Genomic DNA, 18,890 nt, shown 5'->3' with positions numbered 1-18,890 from the left:
AATTTTTTGATTTTTTTTGAATTTTTTATGCCCGTTTCAAAATGCGGTCAAAACAGCGGGAATGACCGTTCCTAGCTAGTGGTTGAATCTTGGAATTTTTTTGGTGTTTCTCTGATAAAATAGATACTTATGTACCTAGAAATGATTTTTGGAAAAATTAAAGAGCAAACTATGAGGCAGCTGCAGTTCAAATTTGACCCGCTTCGAGCTGAATCGGCAGGAATTTGTCTTTTTCACGAGAGGTGGATCAAAACTTTTTACACCCAACCATTTGGTCAATTGTGCATTAAATATGGCCTAGTATTTTAGAAAAATGATTTGGTACAATTTTGCAACAATTGTTTGGGAGGTCCTTCACAAAAAAACCTCCTTTTAGGCACACGAAAAATGGAAAATGGCTCTTTTGTGCAATGAAAGTGAAAACTCCCTTAGGCAACATTGTTTGGAATTCTAAGATGCACCCTTGTGCACAATATGAGGTCATTTGAACAAACTATGCCATGAATGTGGCCATAAGATTGATCATTTGGCTTGAAAGCCATGAATCTTCATAGATGACAGCTCATTTCTGAGAACACTTTTTTAAATAAATTTACGTATTACAAGTTTATTATTTTTCCTGGAAACTTGGTCATATATAATGACACAATGAGAATGTTTTCCAATTTTTTGATTTTTTTTGAATTTTTTATGACCGTTTCAAAATGCGGTCAAAACAGCGGGCTTGACCATTTGTATCTGTGTGTGGAATCTTGCAAAATTATTGGCGCATCTCTGATGAAATATATACTTGTGTATCTTAAAATGATTTATGTAAAAAATAACGAGCAAGATATGAAGTAGGTGTAGTTCAAATTTGACCCAGTCCCAGCTGATTCGGAAGGAAGCCATTTAAATGGCCAAAAATAGGTAGAAAGATTGGAAATGCATTAAAGTTGGTGATCATTCATAAAATGTGGTATAATTTGAGTGAAAATTTTAGTGGTGCCATTTTGCAAAATAATACGGGCAGTTGCTTCACATTTTACTATGTTTTAGCACTTAGAAACTATTTTAAATGACAAAAATATCGAACCAATCAGGATCTCTCACGCGGATCGCCCCGCTCTATGAAATCTGAGCCGTCCACGGCGGATGGATCCAACGTCCACCCTCTCACCCACCCACACCCACCCACTCTCACCCGCACACCACTCGCCCCCCCCACACCACTCGTCCCCCGCACGACTTCCCCTCCTCTCTCTCCCAGATCCATACGCCGCCGCCGCCATCGCCATCCCCTCGCCTTCCCATAGATCCAAAACCACGGCGACGGTCGTGCGGATCGGAAAGCCATGGCAGCGGACCTCATGGATCCATCTCCCTCACCCCCTCAGCCCCCACGCACCCACGCCCGCCACCCCCAACCCTCTCCCTCCCTCTGTGATCTCGATCGGCCCTGCTCTCCACCGCCCACCTCGACTTCGCTGGAGATAGAAGCGTCGCCGCCCAGCAACCACGGCTGTCTTGCTCGCCGACGAGCACGGCGCTCCATCAATCTGGCTGGATCCGGCGTGCGCGTGGCCTGTCTAGGGTCTCCGGCCACCAGGACGGGACAGCGCCATCGGCTCCCTCGGCTCCGGCGACTGCGACCGCGACCGGCGACTAGCAGTGGGCGTCTCTCCCAGGTAATAGATGAGATCCATCTCCCTCCCGCCTTTCCGCGTCAGATCTGTTCGTGATATGCACTAGATAGTGATGTCGAGGTCAATAGTTGGTTAGTGCTCGATGGATCTCTTCCGTAGGTTAGGAGTTGGAGGCTATTTCTTGATGGTGCCTCCAGTGCAGCAACGGTTGACACCCTCCTCGTCTTTGCGTAGTTGCAGTCCCCTGAGGCCAACGCATAAATACATGCAAGGTATTTTTGTTTCTTGCGCACGTGAGTTAGTTTCAATTGAACTGTAGAGCAGGGCTTACAGACGTAGTTGGGGGGTGTCAAGTGCCTACCAGTGTAGCTGAACTTTGTGTAGTCGGAACAGGTTGCATTTTGCATTCGTTGGGGTACTTGGCCATCATACAGCAGTACCGATCGAGTACGGACATTGTGGAGTACTACTTTATTGTACTAGCATAGAAGTGACAGAGTTTCAGAGTTTCAGAGCAAGGAACAGCCGACAGGGTCGGTAGTGGTGTAGAGTTTAGTACTCTGTAGTTTTACCTGAACAGAGTTGTAGACTATACTCTCTAGTTTTTGCTGAACAAAGTTAAAAGATTGTACGATGTGGTTTGTGCTGAACAGAGTTCTATACTACATTCTATATCTTGTGATGAACAGAGTGTTTCTAGAAGCAAAAGATTCGTTCAGTTGGTAGCTTCATGTGCTAATGTGTGACCAACACGTGACTTGTTTGTAGCGTCTGTTGACAAAAATGTCAGTCATAGTAACTGACAGTGTGCCTTGACATGTTTATATGTTATCATGCTTAGGAATCAACTACTCTGTATATTTTTTGCATCTCTGTCACATCCAATCGTGATTCAGGATGTACTAATTCTTGTATGCTATCCTATTCCTACCAGCATAGAAGTGAAGTGTGTAGGATTGGTATTATGCCCCTGTGTTATTTGTATTCTTCACAGGTTACACGCAGTCAGTCTTCCAAGGTCTGTCGTGCGTCCTGCTAGTGTTCACAGCCTTCCAAGTTCATGGGGGTCTTGTTTGTTTGTTCATGTGATGATTCTTCTACACATTTCATAGTTTCTTCTACATAGGCGCTACATTTTGGGTAAATCCTGTGCAGATTATGAAGTAACTTGGGTGCCTCGGTAACCATCTTCTTCGTTCATTTGCAGTTGTGGAGACCACGGATGGGACTATCGCAGTTGCTTCTGCGTTTCACGGGCATCAGGAAGGTACTAATTACCATTTCCTCTCTCTAGTTCTTACTCACCACACAACAAGGCAAGGCATATCTGACCATCGCAGGGCCCTTTGCTACATTTGTTGTTCTGTGTAATTGGAGAGCTACTCAAAAGGCTTTCTTCCATATGCTTATGTGTTTCTTTATTTAACAGTGGTACATTATAGGGATCACAAGTTCTTGTTGAAAGCGGTAGAAGAGGGAGTTGACTGTGGCCATGGAGGCCTGTTTGGCTCTGACGCCATGGATGCCGATGCGCTCTCTCGTCGTCCTCCTCCCTGACCCCTAGGCACATCTGGCCGCTGTGCTTCTTCTAGTTTCACATGTAGGCTTTTCAAAGGATTTTGGATGCTGATAATATCAACTTAGTTCCTTGAATGTGATATATAGATTCTTCCCTTGTTTTAACTGATTGCCAGAAACTGTACATTCCTAGTTGATAGTCATGAACTTTTATTGTTGGTAATCTAAAATATTATGCATATTTAGTGTCCAAATACAGTCCAAAGATAAATCTTAGCTGTAAATATTCTGCATATATAGTGTTCAATTTGATCTATAAGATCTGAGTTTATTGTACTATTAATGGTGATAAGATTGCCGCTAGTATATTCTATACATTTCTTGTTTGGGTCTGGGCTAGAAAATAATGTCAGTTCTGCTCCAGCAAAACTTACCAGTTTCTGCCTTTCCCTACTTTAAACCATCTGAAAAGGCTAGCATGATTATTGAAGCCCATGACCTTTTGCCCATCCATCCTCAAGCTTTTATTTCTGGGGTTTACTTCATCAGAACTTTGTGATGAGTTACCAGCAATGTCCCTTTACCGAAGCCCTGTCATTGTAGTAGGGTTGCCTGCGGGGCAGTCGGCACATGCATGATGCTGCATTCCTGCCAATCATGTTTGCTTAGATGTTTGGCTTCCTACTTTTGTATTGTTTTGTAATGTATTATTTTGTATTGTATGCATCCGAGTCTCGGTCCTCCTGCACAGCAAGGAGCTGGACTAAGGGGGCAAGCAGCGCTGCTGGTTCCTTGAGACATGTGCAACACATTTAACTTGTAGTACTCCAGTAATCCAGTAATTTTGCTTAGAGTATTTAACAAGGTTGAACTGTACATGTGTGGAGTAATTTTGCTTGGAGTATTTAACAAGATTCAGAAAGATTTAACTTACTTTTCCAGTTAATTAAATGGACATCTTGGATTAGTTAGAAAATCATGAATTATTTGCAGAAATGCATAGAAGTATTGTACTCCAGTGCGCATTACTTACATAAACTTGCTTGCAAGCTTATTTTCTGACTTGTATATTCTGGAACTAAAAAAGCTTAGTTAACTTTTGTTAAGTTTCAGTAATATTCAGTGGAGTATTTACTGTAAATTTTGCACATCACAATAATTTCACTTGTTGTTAACTGTTGTAATATTCATGGGACTTTGAAATCACATATTTGTTTGGGCATGTGCTATATGTACCATTTTAGAAGTAGTCCACATATTTCTGTCCTGCTATAGTCTTTTTTAAACTTCTTATGAGATTGAAGTATTCATTCTGATTTCTGGTTTGCTGATTTTTGTAGACAGATGTATGAAACCTCTTAACTATGGACGACAACTACTTGAGAAGGACCATCATCACCCATCAAGTACGCCATTGAGGTAATTCACCAGTCCCTCCAGCACCAACTATCTATTTTCTCTTGTATGCTTAGGGTTTTCATGCTGTTGTGGTAGCCCCATTGCTGTTGCGTTGAATCTCATGCCAGCGCTGGTGCGCCTGTGGCTTGATGTGCTGTGATCTTTATCTGTGTAGGTTTTGTTTGATGATATGCTTAGATTATGATCATAAGCATGGTGGTTTGATGATGTTGAGGCCAGCTGTTAAACCATGATATAGTTGCTGGAACTGAGCTTAATATTCATGTGTGTATGTGTATGTGTGTCGAGTAAAGTTGTGGTTTGTGCTGCTCCTTTGTAACGTGATGAAACAAAGAATGTCCTTTACTCCTTTTTTGAATGGAATGTTCATAATATATTGGCTCCAGTTTTTCTATTTTTTATCGGCTGATTCATGTAACAGCGCATCCGTGGAAGGCCCAGTCCTGACTCTCCAGTGAGTCCGGCATTTGATCGCTATTGAAGGAGCTACATGTAGAAGAAGAAAACACTTGTAGAGCTTGTAACTGATTCCCATAGTTGTAGAGCTTGTATCAACTAAGCTTGTATTACGTGTAACTTGTAGAACTTGTAAATGCTACAGCTTGTAGGACGTGTCATTTGTAGAGCTTGTAAATAAGCTTGTATATGCTACAGCTTGTAGGACGTGTCATTTGTAGAGCTTGTATTGAATCTGGCTATTGTTATTTGAAGTATCATGTGTGTTTTTTGCTTGTCAATTTAACTACTGGTTATTTTCTTATTGTCAAATTAAAATATGAAGAATCTGGGCCTAATAGCTAGGACCCACTTATCAGAACCTGACAATTGGGACCTGTTTGACTAGTGGACCCATTTTATAAAAAAACTAAAACTATTGTACAAAAAGGCCATGACCCATGAAATAAAAAGGCCGAATTGTTGGGCTTGGCCCATGAAGTCTGACCAAAAATTGACAGGAAAAAAATATATAGAAAGGCTGAATTAATGGGCTCGGCCCATATAAACACCCAATTGGACCGGGCTGAATCTTGTGCCACATCAGATTGCCACGTCGGATGCCTACGTGGCCTGGGGAGGCTGCCAGTGACCAAAACGCCACAGTAGACGTATTTTGGTCATAAACGTCTACGACCATTCCAGAAGAAAGGTCGCTATAGTCAGTTTATGACGACCAGCTTTTGACCTTATGTTTTTGGTCACAAAAAGGTCACAAATGGAAATTTATGACCATTCAGTGACCAATAGTGGTGGTCACAAGTTGACATATTTTTTGTAGTGATGAACATGATCTAATCATATTCATGCTCAACGTAAACACCTGATCTAGGTTCAATACTAATCCCGAAGGCAGACGGAGCATGCAATGGTGATCTCATCAACTTTGGAAACACTTCCAACACACATCGTCACCTCGCCCTTAGCCAGTCTCCGTTTAGTCCGTAGCTTTTGCTTCAAGTCACCAACTATAGCAACTGAACCGGTATCCAATACACAGGTGCTACCGGGAGTACTAGTAAGGTACACATTAATAACACGTATATACTTTGAAGTTGACAGCCTTCTTATCTACCATGCATTTGGGGTAATTCCGCTACCAGTGACCGTTCCCCTTATAATAGATCCATTTAGTCTCGAGTTTGGGTTCAACCTTGGGTTCCTTCACTGGAGCGGCAACTGGTTTGCCATCCATGAAGTTTCCCTTCTAGCCCTTGCCCTTCTTGAAACCAGTGGTCTTGTTAAACCATCAACACTTGATGCTCCTTCTTGATTTCTACCTTTTGCGGTCTTAAGCACCGCGAACAGCTCCGGGATCAACTCCATCCCTTGCATGTCATAGTTCATCAGGAAGATCTAGTAGCTTAGTGATAGTGTCTAGAGAACTCTATCAATCACTATCTTATTTGGAAGTTTAACTCCCACTTGATTTAAGTGATTGTAGCACCCAGACATTCTGAGCTCATGCTCATTAGCTGAGCTATTCTCCTCCACCTTATTGGCAAAAGAACTTGACAGAGGTCTCACACCTCTCAACACGGGCATGAGCCTGAAATCCCAATTTCAGCTCTTGGAACATCTCATATGTTCTATGGCGTTCAAAACGTCATTGGAATCCCGATTCTAAGCCATAAAGTATGGTGCACTAAACTATCATGTAGTCATCAGGATGTGTTTGTCAGGCGTTCACAAGATCCACAGACGACGTTGTAGGGGTTTGCACATCGAGCGGTGCATCAAAGATGTAAGCCTTCTGTGTAGCAGTGAGGACACTCCTCAGACTATGGACCTAGTCTACATCATTGCTTACAATATCTTTCAACTTAATCTTTCTCTAGGAACGTATTGAAATAGGGAGCTACAACGTGAGCTATTCATCTACAACATATTTGCAAAGACAATTTAGACTATGTTCATGATAATTAAGTTCATCTAATCAAATTATTTAATGAACTCCCACTCAGATAGACATCCCTCTAGTCATCTAAGTGATACATGATCCGAGTCAACTAGGCCGTGTCCGATCATCACGTGAGACGGACTAGTCATCATCGGTGAACATCTTCATGTTGATCGTATCTTCTATACGACTCATGTTCGACCTTTCGGTCTTGCGTGTTCCGAGGCCATGTCTGTACATGCTAGGCTCGTCAAGTCAACCTAAGTGTATTGCATGTGTAAATCTGGCTTACACCCGTTGTATTCGAACGTTAGAATCTATCACACCCGATCATCACGTGGTGCTTCGAAACAACAAACCTTCGCAACGGTGCACAGTTAGGGGGAACACTTTCTTGAAATTATTGCGAGGGATCATCTTATTTAATCTACTGTCGTTCTAAGCAAATAAGATGTAAAACATGATAAACATCACATGCAATCAAATAGTGACATGATATGGCCAATATCATTTGCTCCTTTTGATCTCCATCTTCGGGGCTCCATGATCATCGTTGTCACCGGCATGACACCATGATCTCCATCATCATGATCTCCATCATCATGATCTCCATCATCGTGTCTTCTTGAAGTTGTCTCGTCATCTATTACTTCTACTACTATGGCTAACGCTTTAGAAATAAAGTAAAGTAATTACATGATGTTTATGTTGACAGCAGGTCATAAATAAATAAAGACAACTCCTATGGCTCATGCCGGTTGTCATACTCATCGACATGCAAGTCGTGATTCCTATTACAAGAACATGATCATCTCATACATCACATATATCATTCATCACATCCTTTGGCCATATCACATCACAAAACACTTGCTACAAAAACAAGTTAGACGTCCTCTAATTGTTGTTGCAAGTTTTTACGTGGCTGCTATAGGTTTCTAGCAAGAACATTTCTTACCTACGCCAAAACCACAACGTGAATTGCCAATTTCTATTTACCCTTCATAAGGACCCTGTTCATCGAATCCGATCCGACTAAAGTGGGAGAGACAGACACCCGCCAGCCACCTTATGCAACTAGTGCATGTCAGTCGGTGGAACCGGTCTCACGTAAGCGTACGTGTAAGGTTGGTTCGGGCCGCTTCATCCCACAATGCCGCCGAATCAAGATAAGACTAGTGACGACAAGATAATTGACAATATCAACGCCCACAACTGCTTTGTGTTCTACTCGTGCATAGTAACTACGCATAGACCTAGCTCTGGTACCACTGTTGGGGATCCTAGCAGAAATTTAAAATTTTCTATGCATCACCAAGATCAATCTATGGAGTAATCTAGCAACGAGGGGAAGGAGAGTGCATCTACATACCATTGTAGATCGCTAAGCGGAAGCGTTCAAGTGAACGGGGTTGATGGAGTCGTACTCATCTTGATCGAAATCACCGAAGATCCTAGTGCCGAACGGACGGCACCTCCGCGTTCAACACACGTACAGCCCGGTGACGTCTCCTACGCCTTGATCCAGCAAGGGGAGAAGGAGAGGTTGGGGAAGACTCCATCCAGCAGCAGCACGACGGCGTGGTGGTGGTGGAGGAGCGCGGGACTCCAGCAGGGCTTCGCCAAGCACTACGAGAGACGAGGAGGGAGAGGGGTAGGGCTGCGCCAACAGGGGAAGGACTTCATGTCTTGGGCTGCCCCTTTGCCTCCACTATATATAGGGGGAGAGGGAGGGCTGCGCCCCCACCTAGGGTTTCCACCCTAGGGGTGGCGGCAGCCCCAATCCCCATCTGGGGTGGCGGCCAAGTGGGGGGAGAGGGAGGTGCACCAGGCATGGGCCTTAGGGCCCATCTGCCCTTAGGGTTTGCCCCCTCTCCTTTCTAAGCGCATGGGCCTTGGTGGGGAGGCGCCCCAGCCCACCTAGGGGCTGGTCCCTTCTCACACTTGGCCCATGTATGCCTCCGGGGCCCGTGGCCCCTCCCGGTGGACCCCCGGACCCCTCCGGTGGTCCCGGTACACTACCGGTGATGCCCGGAACACTTTCGGTGGCCAAAACCATACTTCCTATATATATATATATATATATATCTTTACCTCCGGACCATTTCGGAACTCCTCGTGACGTCCGGGATCTCATCCGGGACTCCGAACAACATTCGGTAACCGCGTACATACTTTCCCTATAACCCTAGCGTCATCGAACCTTAAGTGTGTAGACCCTACGGGTTCGGGAGTCATGCAGACATGGCCGAGACAACTCTCCGGTCAATAACCAACAGCGGGATCTAGATACCCATGTTGGTTCCCACATGCTCCACGATGATCTCATCGGATGAACCACGATGTCAAGGACTTAATCAATCCCGTATACAATTCCCTTTGTCTAGCGGTACGATACTTGCCCGAGATTCGATTGTCGGTATCCCGATACCTTGTTCAATCTCGTTACCGGCAAGTCTCTTTACTCGTTCTGTAACACATCATCTTGTGATCAACTCCTTGATCACATTGTGCACATTATGATGATGTCCTATCGAGTGGGCCCAGAGATACCTCTCCGTTTACACGGAGTGACAAATCCCAGTCTCGATTCGTGCCAACCCAATAGACACTTTCGAAGATACCTGTAGTGTACCTTTATAGCCACCCAGTTACGTTGTGACATTTGGCACACCCAAAGCACTCCTACGGTATCCGGGAGTTGCACAATCTCATGGTCTAAGGAAATGATACTTGACATTAGAAAAGCTTTAGCATACGAACTACATGATCTTTGTGCTAGGCTTAGGATTGGGTCTTATCCATCACATCATTCTCCTAATGATGTGATCCCTTATCAACGACATCCAATGTCCATGGTCAGGAAACCGTAACCATGTATTGATCAACAAGCTAGTCAACTAGAGGCTTACTAGGGACAAGGTGTTGTCTATGTATCCACACATGTATCTAAGTTTCCTATCAATACAATTCTAGCATGGATAATAAACCATTATCATGAACAAGGAAATATAATAATAACCAATTTATTATTGCCTCTAGGGCATATTTCCAACATGGATAAGATAATTATACGAGTAACTATATATCCAAATCACACAAACATCAATTTTTTATATAAAACTTCATGAATAAGAGGCTCACCACAAGGTGGTGCCGGCGACGGGACGTTGCGAGCGATCGACGGTGGTTACGATGGAGATTTAGAAGGTACTAAGTAAACCACACCTACATATGCAAACTAAGTGTTATTTTTGACCTCAAATTGCATATAAATCAAATACTAGCACATATATATAATTCCTCCCAAATTACTAAACTAAAAAATCAATCACTATATAAAGCATTGCACGAGTTAATCTAGCAATGAGAGATGAAAGGACAAAGTTGCTAACCTTTGTGATCATTTGAATGGATGGGGCCTCCAAATCTTGACAAATTTTGGGCAAAATGTGTGATGAGCTTTAGAGAAAGAGGGGAAAGAACAGAGAGGAGAGGGGAAAGGGGAAGAACAGAGCGAGCTCAGGTGGACGAAGGGTCTATGTAGGACGACCTTTAGTACCGGTTCATGATACGACCCGGCACTAAAGGTGCTGGAGGGCCCCGGACTGACAACATCCTGCCACCACTCACTTTAGTACCGGTTCGTGGCACGAACCGGTGCTAAAGGTTCGCCACGAATCGGTAGTAATGAGAGCGGTCGACTAGCCGTTGAAACCGGCACTAATACACACATTAGTGCCGGCTCAAATTCAAACCGGCACTAATGTGCTTCACATTTGACCCTTTTTCTACTAGTGCGCAAGAGATGCGCACTGTGCATGATGAAACATTAGCAGGGTCTCCTTTTGTCACGTCAGGCAAAAAGTTTCTGCATTGTGGCCCACACCACCCATCAAGCTAGCAGTACATCGTTAGGTCACCAACTCCTTCTTCCATTCCCTGCGCATGGGCACGTACAGATCCACGCGAGGATACACTTGTGCCAAGCTTGTACGCCGGTGCCACCTACACCCTGCTGCTAGGAAACTAGTATGAGGGACAGGGAAGTGATGTTTGAGCATCTCGAGGAATCGTTCTATGGCTAGGATACAGTCCACACGAGCCGGCGTCCACCAGAAAGTCGCTCCCTCTTTCACAGCCATCACGGGAATATATATAGTACCAACAGCTACTAGTACGATTTTTCCAATACTTCCGCTCTATAAACACTATAGCTCCACACCATATAACCTACCCACCCAGTGATAAAGTTCCCGTGAAAGCCTTGTTTTGCAAGCAATAAACATGTGTATAAAAACTAAATCTTTGTGGCAACAATGCAGAGAACAAGTTAACAAAGCCAACAATGCAGCACACACAACGATCCCTGTCAAAGCCAACATTATTTTCACTTTCAGGTTCTCAGCCCAATCCAATGCTGATCCTGCTCAAATTTGTTCAACACAAGATGTTCACAACTGCATATGGTAAGACCATAGGAGTAGCTTCAGCGGATGGGGTTACCACCTGCCTCTCCGTCCTGTTACAACTTTCGGCAGTAATATTTTTCCCTCCCCACGGAAAATTTCCATAGTGCACTATTTTTGCATTCAGGGACATCTTTTTCCAGTTTTAACAGGGGTAACTTCATAAGTTACTGGAACTATTACAGAGGAACTTTATTAGACTAGAAATAGAGCAGACTTATGCGAAGGAAGACGAGGCAATCTTCAGGCATCAACCCCATCTACAAAATGAGCACAAGACAGTGCAATCTTCAGGCATCAACCCAGACTATGGCTTTTTGAAGGGGCTTGCCACTGACAAATCATGGATATGCTTCTTAACAAGGCACTCGGTCTGTATGAAGTATTCCTGAACTCAACACATGTCAATCAGTCCATATTTAGTAGGGCTAATCCTGAATTCAAACCGAGCATCTCGGGAAGCTCTGTTTTCCACTTGTAGCAGCATCCGCTGATAAGCCGCCGTTTCACTGCTGTACTCATTATATACTTCAAATTCAATTATGTCTAGCACCTTTGCATTCAATACAAAGAACCTCGCAAATTCAAGCTGTTTCCCATAGCAAAAGAATGACTTGAACACTACTTTTTTTAGATGTGTCTCAAGGCATTCAATTGGATGTAGTGGGTCATACGGAGGCTCAATTCTCTTATCCCTGCATCGACGAAACTGCGAAATGGGAAGGGAGGCATATGTTAAAACTTAAAACTGTCGCTAACTAGATAACATCATAGGTCAAACAAATGAGAGAAATAAGTACTCACAGTGACAGAGCTTTTCCAAACAGGGGAACCACTTGAGGATGTTAAGAACTGCATCCAGCTTATCTCCAGAAGACCTGAGAGCAAAAACCTTCACAGTGCGCATCGAGTTTGTGGAGCTGACTGAGCTTATTCCCTGAAGAAAACAAATAATGAACATATAAAGTATATTTATCTACATGTACGAATGCCGAATGCAACATTAATTAGAAGATGACGCTGCTGCTGCTACCTTGAAGAGTAGGAGCTTTGAGACGACCACTAAGAAAGGGCCCAATATCTCCAGATTAGGCGCCCTAATTACCCTGATAGTGACGCGATCATCACGGTTACAATCAGTTAACAGTAACCTTAGAAGACGAGGAGCATCCTCGATGACCAGTTCCACTTTTTTGCTATGACGGAAGATGATGCTCCTAATAGTCGGCGAGATCACACGGAGGCGACCCGGAGCACGAAAATCGGCCATGTATAAGCTTTCCAAGGCATGGCAGCCGGAGAGCAGTCTGTGGAAGACCTCCTCTGAGATGGAAATGTTAAACAGGGTGAGCTTGTTGAGATTGGGGAAATTCATGGGCGGCGCGATCTCGAAGGGGAAATCGCAATGGTCGATCTTGGCAACCAGGATGGTGGACGCAGAGCGGAGCACTGATTCCAGCAGCGGGGGGTTGGCGTTGCTGATATCGAGCTCCTGGAGGTGGGCGAGGGCCGGGGAGTGAAGCCAGCTCGCCGCCTGGGCGTGGAGACCGCCCTCGCCGGCGCCGCGGCAGAGGAAGTAGAATCGGCGGGCGGGGCCAGGGTGCTTGGAGATTATGTCGGAGACGGCGGAGGGTGGGACGCGGGAGGAGGTGGGGACGCCGGGGGATAGGGTGCTGACCTCGAGGTTGAGAGGCGCGGAGCGCCAGAGGTGGCGCCACCGGTGAGAGAGGACCGGCGTGCGGCCGCCGTCTTTGGTGGGGAGGAGGGAGATGATGGTGCCGAGGATGGCGTCGGGGAGCCTGCTGATGAAATCGGCCGCGGCGGTCACGCCGGAGTTGACACTCCGTGCTCGCTTCGCTGCGGTCCCATGGGTACCCGCGGCCCCCTCCTTCTCCATGGCCGGCGACCGGCAAGTCGGAACCGGGACGGAGGGATAGGGTTGGCCTGGCCGCCGCCCGCCGCAGCTCACTGGGTTCTGGGGGGAGCTCGGTAGGCAGCGGTGCCTCCTATATTCAACCGGGGACTTGACTCACACACTCTCCCGCATTAACTTGGGGATTTTGCATGCAGCCAAGCGATTGAGTACCACGTTTCATGCGAATCATGCCAGCATTAAATCACGAGACACGAACCATCGACCACACCAAAACTAGCTGAAAAATGGATGAACTGAACCGTCCCCAAAAATAACCGACTTAAATGACAAGAGTGTGAGCAGAATACAGACAGTAGAATCGATGCATCATCAACAGAAAAAAAAAGTCAGTCCAGTAAACAAACTTAGGCCTCCTTTGATTTGGAGGAATTTCATAAGAATTCTAAAGGATAGGATTTTTATTGGATTTTTTTCCTTAAGAGCCCTTTGGTTCATAGGGATGAATTTCTATTCATATATAGGATTGGTTCCTATCCTCCATATTTCATAGGAAAATAAAAATGAGCATAGACTCAATGGAAAAATTCCTTTGGTGTGAACCAAATGACATCTCATTTCCTATTCCTACTTATAGGATTTGAGATACATGCCATCTCATTTTCTACAAATTTTTTATTCTTATAATAATCCTATACTACGAACCAAAAGAGGCCTTACTTCTATGGTCAGGTGATTCACAATTCGGCCATCTTTAGTTTGTAGGAATCTCATAGGATTTCTATAGGATAGGATTTGCATAGGAAATTTTTTTTGAAGCCATTTGTTTTGTAGGAATGGATCTTATTTCTATGTACTCCTTCACATTTTGGAGAAAAAAAACATTAACTAAGACTTAATGGAAAAATTCATATCCTATGCACCAAATGACATCTCTTTCTCTATAGGAATTGAGATGCATGTCATCTTACTTCCTATCATTTTCCTATTTCTATAACATTCTTATCCTACGAATCAAAGAAGGCCTTCATGTGTGGATCTTATTTGAAACGCTACAGCTAGCAAACTTGACTCTGTATAAACATAACGCCAACAACACATATCAATCAAACATATAAAGGATGAACGGGGCGCTAGGCACAACCACCGCGTCCACGTAGGCAATGAATAGTGTCGAGGCAGCACGTGAGCGAGCGAAAAAAGCAGCGGGCAGTGAGAGGAAAAAGCTCCCAGGTGTGCGGGCGCGGCGGCGACCCCATGGCGGGCGGCCAGGTCGGAGCGGCCCCCCGCGTCCCTCCTTTCCCGCTCGACGCTCTCTACTCCTAGTGCAGCCGCCGCCTCCCTCCGCTCTTCCCATCTCGCCAGAGCCGCCGCACCCGAAGTCCTTCCCCCCGCCCCAAGTAGCCCCAATCCCTGCCCGCGATAGAGTTCGAGTAGCCCCCATCTCTACCCGCGTCGGAGTTCAGCTGTAGGGGAGGAGTGGATTAACGACGGACGACAAGTAAAAGGATGGTAGATCAAGAAGGAAGGGAGCCGTTGCAGTGGGAGGAGTAACGAGGGTGGCCGAAGGTCAGGCATCAGTGACGGATCCGCGGCGGAGTGTAAGAGGTGATGCCGACCAGCCGCCGCCTCACCACCGACTCATGTTTGCCGGTGGCAAGGAGAAGGGCACATATGATGTGCTGCTCTGTCTCGGGGCTCAACGCCCTATTGGACGCAGAGGTTGGCGGGCTCTCGCTCTACACCTGCGTTCCGACGGCCGCGCTTCGTGTGACAGCGCTGGATAGCAGCTTGACCTTTCTTCTTCTGCTCAACACACTTGCGAATTCTTTGCTTTCCCCGTTCCTCTTTGTCTTCTGCAGTACTAGGTTCCGCTGCTTACTGTGCTCTTCGTTTCCTTCTTACTGCAGATCAATCAATCCCGGTGTCGTATGCGAGTGGCTGCTCTAGGAGGTACCTTCTTCCTTGCTCTCCTTCTGTTAGACGAAATGTGTGTAAGCTGATGTACCCTTGTTTCTTGTTTTTTCCCATCCACAGGTTCTTTGTTCGTTCGCTTCGCCTTGCCCTCTTCGGCTGGACAGGTTCGACTCGCATGTATTTCTTGCTTGTTTTACTTTGGTTGACGTGCTCTTCTATAGCGTGTACATTTTTCTTATTAGCAAATATCATTCTCTCTGTACTGGATTTGCTTCTTTACGTTTCGGGTTTGCATATGCCATAAGCGATATCAAGCTCCTCGAGGTTGGCGAGGGCCTGGGAATGAAGGCAGCTCTCCGCCTGGGCGCAGCGGTCAGTGGAAGGAGAACCGGCGTGCGGGGCCATGGTGTTGGGAGATTATCTTGGAGACGGCGGAGGGTGGGACGCGGGAGGGGGTGGGGACGGGGCCGGCGGCGCCGGGGAGTCGGATGTTGACCTTGAGGTTGAGAGGCAGAGAGCGCCAGAGGTGGCGCCATTGGCTGGAAAGGACCGCCGTGCGGCCGCCATCCTTGGTTGGGAGGAGGGAGATGATGGTGCCGAGGATGTCATCGGGAGGGGGGAGGGTTGCTGATGAAATCGTCGGCGGTCTCACCGCTCCGTGCCTGCTTCCGTGTGGTCCCATGGGATTCGCACGCCTCCCCTGCAGGCTGCTTCTCCATGGTCGGCGGCTGGCCCGGGGAGGGGGGGAGGGGGTAGGGTCGGTCGCCGTCCGCCGCGCACATCTCACACTGAGTGGTGTGTCATAGTAACTTGTCCTATTTGTAGTGGTTCAACCTCCCATGTTCTTCTCACCCTCCACACACGAATGTCTCCTTCCTGCGCTCCCCAACCATCGCCGGACCGGGGAGAAACACCAGTTCCATCATGAAAAGTGTTACTATATGATTTAATTATTCTCATAATTACAGGACAATCCTTCCTCAATTCTAAGGCTAGTCATAGTGGGAGTAACTTAGGTAGTAACATAACACATTTCAAGAATTTTTTGCTTATGTGGCATGTAATTAATGAGAAGTGGTAACATAATATGTTACTGTAACATAGCGCTTTCCAAGATAAGATGAGTCTACAAGCCATTAAATAAAGCCACATATGACACTACTAGTATGTTACTTTGCACTATGAAGGTAGTAACTTAGAGGGTGTTTGTTTCCAGGAACTTAAAAAAGTCCCTATAAGTCCCATCTAAACCAAACAGGAGGGACTTATAGGGACTTAAAATGGGCATTTGGGACTTATAAAATAAGACTCTCAATGAGGGACTTATAGGGACTTATAGTTGTAATATGGTCTTATAGAGACTTATAAGTCCCAGGAACCAAACTGGTAGGAACTTTTTAGGAACTTGAGACTTATAAGTTGGGACTAAAAAAATCCTAGGACTTATGAACCAAACAGAGCCTTAGACTAGTGTCATATGCATGACACTAGTATAAGTTACTCCCCACTATGACCAGCCTAATCCCTCATGCCGTTAGCAATCTGGCAAGTGGCAACCGTCCGACGCTCCCAACGTCCCCACGAATGCCTCTTCATAGCGTTGGTTCCCCTTTCATAAATCATGTAATCATCTGCTGGAAAGCCAGCATGCTAGGCCTAGTCGGGCACTAGCCTATGCTTGTACGAGCAGCAAGAAAAATTTTCAAAAACGAAAAGAAAGATGGCTTGAGCCATGAATAGTGGGCTATCATATTTTGGGAGGCCTATTGCAAACAAAAAAATTGTTTTATTTTTCAATTAGGTTTAGGTTTATCAATTTTCTCTACATCTGTGTTTGTTAGTTATTCCTAACATATTACTATGTGATGTCTGCACATTTTCTGTAAACATATATATGGATGCAATTTTAATTACTATATGTTGATTAAGCTTGAAAATGATATATATATTTTTCGAAACGGAGGCAAAAGTTTTGCCTCATCGATTAATTAAGAAGAAGATAATTGCCCAGTTAATTTATGAAAAATCGGGCGAAAACCAAGAAAATGATATGAATACTATTAATTTTTTCACATATCTTATGGATTGCATTTATGACAATGTATGGCTTTGTTCACAACTGTGAGGTCTACACTGCCCCTTGGTCCTTCATAGTGCTTTTAATTAACACAACGTTTTACACAGTACCATAAGAGTAAGGTGTACACTACTTAGTAGTGATTACCTCAAAGCAAAAATAAAAGTATGCATATTATGGCATGAAAATAGCCATAAGAGTGTCTACGCCACTTGGTGTGGTTACCTCTATGTGGTCTACGAAATAAAGATATAAGCCATGTTATGGTGATTATTTTTGAGAAAAGTCCACATTTCAACTCCAAACTAACCACTTGGTTTAATTTATAACCATGAACTCTCAAACACATGTGAAGGAAAGAAACAAAAGAAGGAGCAGAAGTGCGAGGAACCTTTTTGTTGTTGTTGGTAGGAACCATATTTGTTACGGTTGTGCTAGAGCCAATAACACTCCGCAGGTTTCTACAAATGATATGTATAGCAAGAGGACGTTCAGGGACAGGTGCATCGCCCTCTGAATCTCTTTTGGTCAGAATCTTCAGTGGAACATAAAACTGGGAGGAAGCCGAACCCCTCTCGTTTCATCATGCTTTTAACAGAAACTCTCCATTTTGACGCAATCTCCTGGTTTTTAAAATAAAAATCGTTGAGCACCCGAGCAATAGCACCACTTACACCAATCCTAAAAGAAATGAAAAATTGCGCCCACCGCGCGCCCTTGAGTTAATAGCAAAAAACTACCACATTACGGGCTATCGTTCCGAAAAACTACCGCTTTTTTTAATTTCTCAAAAAACTACCACAAAAGTGGCTGGTTGTTCCAAAAAACCCAAGTGGCCGAATGGTTAAGTTTTAACTGGGGTTATGACATGTGGGGCCCGCCCGTCAGGGTTTTGTCGGCCAGAGTGCTCACGGTGCGCGGGTGACGGCCGTTCAGGCGCACGGGCCGTCCCGACCAGGTAAAAACGGATCCGGCCCTCACTCTGTCTCTCTCGCGCTCACTCACTCTCACTCTCCCCCCTCGCTCTGTTTCCCCTGGCCGAGCTCTCCATCGCCGCCGACCACCTCAGTTCCTCATCGCCGACCAGGATGCCTTCTTGGAATGATGGGGATGAGAGCTCCGACGACAGCATGGGGGGCAACCTGATGGACATGGAGTACTTTGTAAGCCTCATCCTCCTCCTCTCTGTCATTATCTAGGGTTAGGGTTAGGGTTGAATCGATTTGGGAATGAGGGTTGGTGAGCTGCATATTTGTATGGATGGATTCGTTTGGTTTGGTTATCTATTAGTTTTGATCTAGGGTATGGATGCACTTTGATGTCTGATCTGACCTTGAGCAAGGCAAAGCTTGACTCAAGTTGAACTAGTTGATGCATTGGTTCTGATCTACCTTTTACTGCATGTAGGACACACCTGACACCATCCCAGAGCCACTCTGGTGTGGTGCTCCCATGGAGGAAGTTGCCAAGTGTACTTTGCACGATATGAAGCCTAGGAAGTGTGTTGCTTTTGAAGGTGGTAACACTGGGAGGAGGTTCTATGGATGCCCTGTTCAGGTGAGTAATTGAGTATGCTGGGTGGATTCAGTTATGCCTA

At 45.3% G+C, this 18,890-nt stretch overlaps 1 protein-coding gene across 1 annotated transcript; it reads right to left on the bottom strand.

The window, feature by feature from the left end:
• Window positions 1-11,446: 11,446 nt before the first annotated feature.
• Window positions 11,447-13,356, bottom strand: LOC119319496 (F-box/LRR-repeat protein At3g03360-like). The gene is made up of 4 exons (XM_037593969.1): window positions 12,460-13,356; window positions 12,227-12,363; window positions 11,980-12,112; window positions 11,447-11,916 (listed from the first exon to the last, which is right to left on the bottom strand). Exons 1-4 carry the CDS (start codon window positions 13,321-13,323, stop codon window positions 11,821-11,823), a joined length of 1,230 nt encoding a protein of 409 aa, XP_037449866.1. The 5' UTR covers window positions 13,324-13,356; the 3' UTR covers window positions 11,447-11,820.
• Between the last annotated feature and the right edge of the window lie 5,534 nt (window positions 13,357-18,890).

The sequence above is a fragment of the Triticum dicoccoides genome, chromosome 6A (assembly GCF_002162155.2).
Source record: "Triticum dicoccoides isolate Atlit2015 ecotype Zavitan chromosome 6A, WEW_v2.0, whole genome shotgun sequence".
NCBI classification, from domain to species: domain Eukaryota; kingdom Viridiplantae; phylum Streptophyta; class Magnoliopsida; order Poales; family Poaceae; genus Triticum; species Triticum dicoccoides.
The sequence above is the reverse complement of the archived record's forward strand: the minus strand, read 5'-3'. Positions and strand labels throughout refer to the sequence as shown.